Genomic DNA, 10,496 nt, shown 5'->3' with positions numbered 1-10,496 from the left:
ATCCATAAATAAAAATTAAACTCAGATTGATAGGGATAGTAATATGGGATTGTAGGAAGTAAGGGGTCTGCAAGAAGCAAAAAAGTGTGAGACCCAAAAAGAGAGGCAACAACTGGGATTACGTGACTAGCTATGACACATGCTGCATGTATCGCACGTACATGAAGCGTGTAGTAGGATTCGTATCTTTCTGGTAGTGCCTTTGTAGTGGTGAATAAGAGAATATCATTTTGTTAGGATATTCCCTGGATTTGTGTATTTTCTTATTATTGCTATTGGGAACTTTCCCTTAGTAGCCCTTATGTAGTGTAAGAAGCGCTTCTGCAATGTGATGCTGAAAATATATCAGAAAAGTTCTTCCCTTAGTTCTCTCTCTTGCTCTCTCTCTCCCTCTTCTTCTATGGAGGTTCCTAACCCTCGAAGCTAGGTTGTTCCCATTCCTGTGCTTGGTTCCTAACACCTTGAGGACAAGGTGTTTTTGATGGGGTTGAGAGTGATAGGTAGAAGGAGGCATAGGGGTAGCAAACACACGGGTGCAAACAGCAACAAACATGAGGAGAATTGTGAGGCTTGCTACCTCAGGGATTTCGTTTGAAGCAGGGGTAGTGCAGGAGTGCATGCTGAATATTCTAGAAGAGCACAAAATGCCAAAATTAGTTGTATAGAATTTAGTATAAATAGGAATATGTAATAACAGCATGGACATGGAATGAATGAGAAATAGCATAGTCCCTTCCCTTAGCTTTCTTCTTCTTCTGGAGGTGCTGACACTCGAAGTTTAGCAACAAGCCGCTGCACGTAACACAGATCTTCAGATTCAAATCTATAATAACATGCATTTTCTTATGAATATAGCGTATAACATTAAGATCTACAACAATACATAAAACAAGTCTTTACGATAAATGAGAATAAAAAATAAAAAACTAAAAAAAAAGTGTCAGATCTGCCGCTGAAGTCGCACCGAAAAAACTCCAAAGTTGTGGTAAGTGGCAACGCAAGATCTTCCATGGTCATCAACGCCTCAACACTCTCTTCTCTTCCTCCCTCGTCCACGATAGCACCCCTGGAAAATCCGTGCACCATAGGGGCTCGAAGGAGAGTGTGAGCGTTGTAGAGATCTATACAATCGCATGAGTACAAATTTTATAGATTCAAGGTCTTGCCATACTTGGATTTCTGATGTCCGATTGAGGCATAGACTGAGTAAGCAATCCATTAATCAATTAGATTGTTGCATCACTCATTGAGCTTCAAAGTGTGGATCAAAAGAATTCATAGTTTCTTTCTTTTTATCAAACCAATTTGTATTTATTCTTCGACATTAAAGAACAAGCGTCACCATTATCATAGTAGGAGTTTTGTTAGGATGAATACGATAATTAGACGTTTGATTTTGGCTAGAATTTGCTGATTAGTCACTCAGACGATAGATTTCTATTGAAGCTAATGTCAAAGTTTTGAGGCTTTTGGTTATAAGAATTACTCGATGTGCAATGGAGTTCTCGTTGAAGAGCTTTGATTTTATCTAAGCAGAACGAACTCAAAATGAGGTATATTTCCTCACTACTAGAGATGACAACGGGGTGGTCTATCTCGATTCCCGCATAATGCAAAAGCAATTGAAAATAAACAAACGTTTAAATTTTTAATATCCATTTTTATTGGATTTTCTTAGGTTTGAGTATATATGTGGATAATTTACACTTTTTTATAATTTTAATTTACTTATATTAGTAAATAAATTATATATTAAATTTTTAATTATATTTTAATTCAAACAATATATAAATATAATGAATAATAAATAAATAAAAAATAAAAAATTAAGAATTCAATTATATTTTAAAATTTATTATTTAACTATTAAGTTAATTGATTTATATTTTTGAAAATTATAACAATAAAATCTTTATAAAATTGGTAATATTGTGTATATATGTTGAGACAAAATTATAAAAAAAATATAATAATGATGTGTATAAATATAATTTGATATCTATTTTCACTTAAAAAATTCGAATAATACCTATAGTTGATCAAAGTCAACATAAGTTCCCCCGGTACCCACAACCACAAGTATGAGATTATTTGTTATGCCTACTCAATAGTGATTGAGTGCACACTATTTTGTAACTTTACTAATATAGTAATATAACTAATTTAAATAAATCTTTATGGTTTTATACTTTATCTGTATTTGGAACACGTGATTCTTAGGAAAATAAAATCTTAAAAATCATAATTCTTGTGAATATATCTAATATGTTTAGTTAGTCTTAATATTTTTTTAAGAATTAAAAATTATGTAAAATACATAATTAAAACTTTTTCTACACTTGGAAAAATTATATTTCTATCCCTCACTTTGAGGATGTGTTTTACGGAAGGTGAACTAAAATTGATTATCAGAAATCATAGTTTACTCAGGATTTTTTTTATTAATGATATTCTAAACATAAAAATCATAATTTCCTACTTTATAATTTATGAAAAAACAAAAAATTTTCATTTACCAGACTTGGGTCGCGCTAAATAAATTGGCATGGCATTAGTGTGGACAAAACTCAACATCTTGGTGGCAGTGGCATTACTTAAGTAGTTTTGGTTATAGACTTATAGTTGACCTCCGAAAACTCTATTTGACTGTAGAATTCTCGAATTGTGATATTTGATTCAAACTAACCACATCAGTTTCATAGTCTTAATAGCTACATTAAGATTTAAGAGAGACTAAACTAATTATTATTATTAAACTAACTACATCAGTTTCAAAGTCAGAATAGTTACATTAAGAGAGACTAAATTAATTATTATTATTATTACTATTATTATCGAACTTAAATATACTGATGATAGTGTAAAAGTTTTATACACATTGTATTTTTTAAACAAAATATACACATTGTTATGCGCGGTAAAATTGATAATTTTTAAAATAATCATTTTAAAAATCATGATTTTTTATTGGTTGATAATGCATGGAAATTATACTATTATTATTAATTATATTCGTTTACGAATGGGCCAAAGGCCCAAAACTCCAGCTAAAACCTGGGCCCTGTGCATAGAGGTAGCCGGTAGGGCACATTCCGAGGGGTCATTATCCCAAATTCGTTCATTCATAATTTTCAAATCCCATAGCGACAAACAAGTAATCATCATCGTTTTCATATTTTAGAGAGAGAGAGAGAGAGATTGTGCGATCCACGAAGGTGCGTTTTGATAATCAACCAAGTTGCAGAAGCGATGGATCTGGAGGTGGCAGGGCGGCACGCGATGCTGTTCGACGACGACGGCATGGCGGCGTTCGTGAACTCAGCGGAAGCTCTGGTCGAATGGAACTCTCTTTCCATCGACCGCTACGATGTCCGCCATCTTCTCTCCGCTCCCCTCCCCCCGCGCCTCAAGCGCCGCCCTCCTCCGCCCGAACCCGACCTCGATCACCAGCGCTATCTCGATCTCCCTTCCTCTTCTGCCGACGATGAACAACAAGGTAACCTCATACGCAATTCCTCTATACTTTTTACTTTCTAGTTCCTTCCCTTTCTTATAGTTGATTTTCCCCAAATATGATTCTGTTTTATTTGGAATTGTGTTGGTTGTTGTGTTTTATATTTTCACCACGAGAAGCTATGGGAGCTTTGGTTATTGATTTTGTTTTGGTGCGTTTTTATTTGATCTTGTTTTATGTTCTTCCCTGGAGAGAAGTTGGGATGTTTTGTTAGTGTTCAAGGTTCATCCTAATTTGATATAGGCTACGGTGAGAAGAGTTCAATCAAATGGAAGTAGTTCTGTTTAATTAGGTTCGAGGAAGTCCTTAGGAAACTTTGGGAGTGAAACTATGGTTTTTGATTGAGCTCAGCGGTTTAAGATAAAGTTTTTGTTGCTTCTTTGTGGGCTTTAGCTAGAATGTTTCGTTGCATGATGAAAGGTTTGCAATGAACATCTTATTCAACAAATAAGCTTGCCTTCGTAATCTTTATTATTGTAACAATGAGGACTTTTATTTTTTGTTTTGTGACATATTGTGATGTGTGTATAGAGCAAGGGCTATTAATAATCAGTCACGGGTAATTCTCTAAGGTTTGTCTATCAAGTTTGTTCAATTTGTTCTCATCATTTTGACACATTGATATATTTGGTTAGACATGACATTTAGTTGGGGCAACTAGGTGATGGTGGGTTGTTTGTTGGCTAATGACTATCAAAACACTTTTTTTTTTTTTCCGTGGATGTTGGAACAACATTTTTTTTATCCAACTTCCACTTGAGTCTATGTCAAGTGTTTTTTTTTTCTTCCGACAACAACAAGCTCCACATTTGCAGGTTGGAATTTAATTTGCTACAGTTCCTGTGTCAGAATACTAGTTAGGATGTTTTCACCTGGCTTCAATTTAAGTTTGGCGTTGTGTTGCAACTACTGTTTTAGCTGGATAGTTTTGTTGTTATTGAGGATTATATTATATCTGATTCTGATGAAGAATGTCACCTTTTTGTGTGTAGATTATGGTTCAGATCCAGTGAGTTCAACTGGCTTTCATGCTGTCGCCTTTTCGTATGGAAATTCTAATGTGTCCACGGAGACAAAGGACAACGATACCAAGTCTAGTTTTGATCCTAAATTCCCAGTACCAGAAAGCCTACTCAATAACCTGGTGAGTGACCTCTGTCTTAATATATACTTTAAATTGTGTGGTTTTCCGATGTTACTAATTTAATTGACCTTTCATTGTTTAACCAATGTGATTAGGTGATAATTGTCTAGGGTACATATGTTATTCTAAGGCTTACAATGTCTAAGTTTCAGATGCTCGGAGCATAAATGGAGTTCTTATGACTCAAGGTAGCCATTCACAGGCACCTTGATTCCTTTTGATGTCATGAGAAGGGGCCGTGCAGGTGGGATTAGGATGATAGAAATTTGTTGATTCCTTCTTGAGAGCAAATGGGATGATACATGCCTTCATAAAGTTCTGTTTCTTGATCTTTATCATTACCAAATTATATGTGAGGTTGTCTTGTGTTTGTTTAGTAAGATACAAGTGTCTAAATATTCTGCTCGGCTAGATCCTTTTTAAATTATTCTGCTTGGCTAGACCCTTTTTAAGTTTATACTTGTACTAATTTTGAAATTCACATTTACTGATGAAGAAACATTTTTTTTTTGTTTTTCTTTTCCAGCCTCCAAATGAGAAAGTACATCAGATTATTTCACGGACTGCAACATTTGTCAGCAAACATGGAAGCCAGTCAGAAATTATTCTGAGGGTGAAACAAGGAGACAATCCAACTTTTGGATTCCTGATGCCCAATCATCATCTTCATGCGTATTTTAGGTTTCTTGTTGATCACCAAGAACTTCTGAAAGTTGACAAAGATGATGGAAGCTCAACTGAGGACATGAATAGGACTCAGGGGCTTGATCAATCAGGTGGTGCATTGTCTTTGCTTGGATCTGTCTATGGATCCGGAGAGGACGAGGATGGTACAACTGAGAATACTTGTGATGTTGAGAAAAAAGAATGTGAGGGAGCTGTTGATGCTGTTAGTAATTATACTTCTCCAGGAATAGATCAGGCAGAATCTTATTCAGATGTGGCCAAGAATGATGGAGACATTTCTAAAAATCCAGTACCCTCTTTGAAAGAAAAAGTTCCTGTCATAAAGCGGAATCATTCTATCAGTACTGTTAAGACTGCTACCACAGCTAGAGCAAAAGGTGATGGCTTGGATTCAGTTTCTAATGCACAGAACAAGTCACAGACTTCTGTGACGAGTACTGCTAAGATTGAACTCCCAGTTGTTAAACCTCCATCTGATTTAAAGAGAGCTATAGAGAAGATAGTTGAGTTCATCTTAAAAAATGGAAAACAATTTGAGGCTGTTCTGGCAGAACAGGATCGACCTCATGGAAGGTTCCCGTTTCTTCTGCCATCTAATCGATATCATACTTACTATCTGAAAGTTCTTCAAACTGCTGAAGAGGTGTGTTTCTCAGAATTATTAACATTAACTTATTTTTAATTTTCAATTTATGTGATTCAAATTGTTCCCTGAGAACTGAGAAATTAGCTGCACTTGCACTTTACTACCTTGTAGGTGTGATCGATGTCACTCAAGATTGAATGCCTTCTACCCTACTCTTCCCTCCCCTCTAAAGCAAAAACATAATTTAATTGACTGATATTATCACCTGCAAACTTATCAGTACCCTAATGTTGGTTATTCTCATTAGTCATTGATCATGTTTGTATTTCTGTCCGTCATGCAAATTTGTATGCATGTGGCATGTATGCTCTGTATAGCTATAATGCCTTGCCATGTAGTTGTGATAAATTATGGATTATTGAAACAGTCATGGTTATTTTTATTCAATTTTGCCTTTCAAAGATTCTCCTCCATGGAATTCAATTTTTGGTAATTATTTTATTTGGGTTCTGGAGGGATTTTGTGCACCTTGTGTATTCCATGAATTATTTGGGACTGATTAAGGTATTGTTAATTTTGACTTTGAGCTGCTACTTACTGATCTTCCTAATTGTTTACAGTCTAAGTTACTAGGCAAGGGCCACCAGAAGCACAATCCAGCAGGTCGTACAGGGGACAATAATACTGCTGTACATGAAGATAGAGACAATCTTTCACATGGATCTATGGCTTCTGATCTACCATATGACATGGACCGAAAAGAAAAGTTCCAGATGATTATTGGCAAGTCTAAGAAGGATGGTCAAGATCCAATTCCAAAAGAGCAAGCTCAAAACACAATTAGCATGGATGCAGCAGCAACTGCAGCTATTCTTCAGGCTGCCACTAGGGGTATTAAAAACCCCAATTTGGAAGCTCTTACCAAGACATCAAGTGGTAGTGGTCAAGGCCTTGGAAGTGATGGTGGGTGTTTGTCCAGCTCTGGGACTGGTAGTCTGTATTCATTTCAACCACAAGGTTTTGTTGAAAATCAAAACCTGAATGTAAAGGCAAAGGCTAGTGCTTCTGCCCCTTTTGCCAAGGCTATTGCAGAAAAAGTAGCTATTGCAGCAGCAGGTGAGGCGGACTCCTCTGAAGCACACATGACTAAAGAGCAAAAGCTTAAGGCAGAGAGATTGAAACGAGCAAAGATGTTTTCAGCCATGCTAAAAAGTGGTGTTGGAGCAAGTGAACTGCCACGAGCTTTATCAGTCGAGCCACCAGGCTCTGGAGTTTCAGGTTCAGATGCTGAGACTGGGAATCTTGTGGGTAAAGAAAGGGAAGGAAGTTCTGTTCCATTTGATGTTGATAATTCAGATAAAAGTCAAAAGTCTGAGGACAAGCTTTCTATTGATAATAATTCAGATAAAAGTCAGAAATCTGAGGAGAAACTTACTGATGATAATGAACGCCGGTCAAAAAGAAAGTACCGTTCAAGATCTAGTAGACATGAAGAGGAGGAAGAAGAAAACAAAGATAGGAGGGATCACAAAAGATCCAGGAAAAAACATCACTCTCATCGCGCTTCACACCACAATCGGGACAGGCATAAGCACAAGAGAAGACATTCCTCCTCCAAAGACAAATATTCTTACAGGGGGACCAAGCACGATAGCTCCTCTGATGATGAACATCATCGCTCAAGGCATCATCGTCATAAATATGATAGCTCCTCCTCTGATGATGAGCACCACTCTTCCAAACAACGACATAGGGATGATAACTTGTCAGACCATGAGCATAGACATTCTCGCCATTCTAATGAAGATTATAGTTCATCTGATGATGAGCATAGGCATCGAAGCAGAAGCAGAAGTGTAAGGCATAAGAGCAAATCTCATGCTGAAAGAGAAACAGAGCTGGAGGATGGGGAGATAATTATGAAATCGGAAAAGTCAGTAGTAAGTGGTGAAGTTGGACGTGCTAGTAGGGAGGCTTCTGAGGGATTATCTAATGCAAGGGCACAATCTCAAGCACCTGAAATAACTGATGTTTCTTATGAGCTTAGAGCCAAAATTCGAGCCATGTTGATGGCTAACTTGTAAAAGCTATATGGGGCTGACAATAATTGCATTGCTTCAACTTCTTTGGTAATATCATAGTCCATTGCTCCAACGGAAACATCCTGAATTTTTTCGTAATAACTAAAAGAATAATATTTAGAGTAGTCTACTAAAATTAAAAGAAACGGTTAGGTAAAAATTAATAATAAACGTGCAAAATTTGATTCTTTTTTTGCAAATTGCGATAACGCATAAATTTTATGATTAAGTTGGTATGGTAAAAGTAAGTATTGAAACAAGTGATATAATTACAGGAAAAATATATAGATTATAAATTAGTTAAATTGGAATATTAAAACCATATAATGAACTATAATATTTTTAGTAAATAAGTTTTTAGCATTCTTATTTATGTTCAAATCACTAAAATAAAACATAAATATATAATGGTGTTTGGTTGATCTCTTCTGTTTTAATCTTTTTGTATTTTTATTTTCTCAATCAAAAGGAATTGTGAAATCTCGGATATATTTCATGTGGCAAAAAAAATTGATATATTTCAAACAAAACATTATAATCTCGTGAGTAAATTATTAGGATTTTTGGAAAGAAAAAAATCTAAAATTCTGGAAATTTTTGGACGGTTTAAAATTAAAGACCGAGACTTATTTTAAAATTATTTATGCTCTTATTTTACTCAAGGTATTATGATATATTATAACTTACTCGAAGTATTTCAGTGGCGGGCATTGAACTATGTAAATGACATCGTATTAGAACACTATATAATTCCTCTGTTGCCAAGAACCCTAGCTTTCCTTTTACTCTCTGTCACGTTTGTAGCTTCGCAACGCCACCGTGCACAGCCCAGTCCTCACTCTCCCGGAAAACCCTAATCAGCGCATCGAATATTTTCAATTGAAGTTTATGAATAGTTCCTCTAAATCAAAAGAAATCATTGAGTAACTATATTTTATTTAGTTATATAATTTAATTCATATTATGTTTTACATATTTAGTATTTAAATATCTCGCAAAACTAGAGCATATGTGAGCATTTCGAATAAATATTTATCTATGAGCATTTTATATTAGTATTTTGATTATTTAAAGAGTTACACACATGAATACTCTTTATTTTTGGGTAAAGAAGACATGTTCTTGAATGTTTACGTTTAATATTGTGATTGTGTCTAAGCTATAAAATAGCAACAAATAAACAACGATATTATTCAATGATAAGTACTACGAATCACTAAACTCTTTCAGCATTATTCTATGTTTTCCAACAACAAAAAAAGACTCCAAAAGCAATTGAGGTTTTGAAAATGGTTGTGACATCATAGTAAATATAAATCAAATGCTTTGTATCAATTGGAAATGGTAGTTTTAATTAAATCAAGGAACTTGACTTTCCTATTGAAATTCTGCTGTGCTGCTATTTTGTGCTGGCAAGACATTGAAGTTTGATTCAGCTTTTGTCTATGGGACTTGAAGCTTTTGACAGGCAATTTGAGTTTGGACATGGGCAAGTGCAATTTCTGTACTGTTGATTTGTTCATATAATTTAGATTTTGTACTTATTATATTTTTTAATGTTCCATTCAAGAAAACCACCTGGCACGTACGACAGACATCAAAACAAAAGAAATTTTAACTTCAACTGCAACTAAAACCCCCCAGTATTATTATAGCTATTGAAGCTGCAACTAGCTCGCTTGCCCTAAACTGATTATCGGAGAAATCAAGTAAAAGAGACTCCTACTATCCGGAGACTGATATATTATACTGTCTTGCCTCACTGGGAACTTCAAGCATTATATATTCTACGATAAAATCCAGAGATAGCTCAGATTCTAATCTGGTAAAAATTCCCCTACATATGTACCAAAATACTCTTTCATATTATTATTTAGAGTAGGCAATGGGCTATTTTTTTCATTCCCATATTGACTTTTGATTCACATAAATCTCAACATTCTAAATTGGGTTAAATAATATTTTCTCATTATAGAATTTCAAGTTTCGAGTTTTAATTCCTATAATTTTTCCTTATTTTTTAGTTACTTGTTTTATCATGACTAGTTTTTATGGAGTTAATTTTTTGTCGTTTTGGTGTCTATTTTTAGTTCTTCTGACCAACTAATTATTGTATTTTAGAAGCACTTAGCAACTAATTATGATGAATTATTTTCAAATTTTTTATGTATTTAATATGTCCTTATGTTTTAATTTTTTTGTAACATATTTTAAGATATTTGGATAAAAAAATTAACTTACTTGAATGGATGATTAAAAAATATAATAAGTACAAAATCAAAATACAATGTTATTCAAGAATTATTTTTCCATTCAAGATGAAAATAAAATAAATTAGTAAAGTAATTATCTGACACAAATTTGTTATTTGGTTTATATTTTACAAAAACATTAAAAATATTTATTTACTTACTTCTATATATGTGTGTTACAAATTACTCGTTTCCTTTAATTTTCATGTGATATAGACTAAGTGTCTTGATT

At 34.3% G+C, this 10,496-nt stretch overlaps 1 protein-coding gene across 7 annotated transcripts; it reads left to right on the top strand.

The window, feature by feature from the left end:
- The first annotated feature begins 3,125 nt into the window (after window positions 1–3,125).
- On the top strand, window positions 3,126–8,064 carry LOC100791165 (splicing factor, suppressor of white-apricot homolog). Of its 7 annotated transcripts, none has more exons than XM_003544754.5 (4): window positions 3,126–3,496; window positions 4,507–4,658; window positions 5,185–5,988; window positions 6,552–8,064. In XM_003544754.5, the coding sequence occupies exons 1-4, from the start codon at window positions 3,250–3,252 to the stop codon at window positions 8,013–8,015; spliced, it is 2,667 nt and encodes an 888-aa protein (XP_003544802.1). In that variant the 5' UTR covers window positions 3,126–3,249; the 3' UTR covers window positions 8,016–8,064. The 7 variants fall into 7 exon arrangements, with proteins under 7 accessions (XP_003544802.1, XP_014622432.1, XP_006595719.1 ...); XM_014766946.2 differs by lacking the exon at window positions 3,126–3,496 and adding an exon at window positions 4,811–4,902 and having other exon boundaries at window positions 4,514–4,658; XM_014766947.2 differs by lacking the exon at window positions 3,126–3,496 and adding an exon at window positions 4,805–4,902 and having other exon boundaries at window positions 4,533–4,658.
- The last annotated feature ends 2,432 nt before the right edge of the window (window positions 8,065–10,496 follow it).

Source organism: Glycine max, chromosome 14 (assembly GCF_000004515.6).
Source record: "Glycine max cultivar Williams 82 chromosome 14, Glycine_max_v4.0, whole genome shotgun sequence".
Lineage (NCBI taxonomy): Eukaryota > Viridiplantae > Streptophyta > Magnoliopsida > Fabales > Fabaceae > Glycine > Glycine max.
This window is presented reverse-complemented; position numbering and strand designations above follow the sequence as displayed.

Coding starts and splice junctions, on each gene's coding strand:
- LOC100791165 (XM_003544754.5), top strand. CDS start 3,250: ATGGATCTGGAGGTGGCAGGGCGGCACGCGATGCTGTTCGACGACGAC. Junction 4,659..5,184: donor AAAGCCTACTCAATAACCTG/GTGAGTGACCTC, acceptor TTTCTTTTCCAG/CCTCCAAATGAGAAAGTACA. Junction 5,989..6,551: donor TTCTTCAAACTGCTGAAGAG/GTGTGTTTCTCA, acceptor AATTGTTTACAG/TCTAAGTTACTAGGCAAGGG.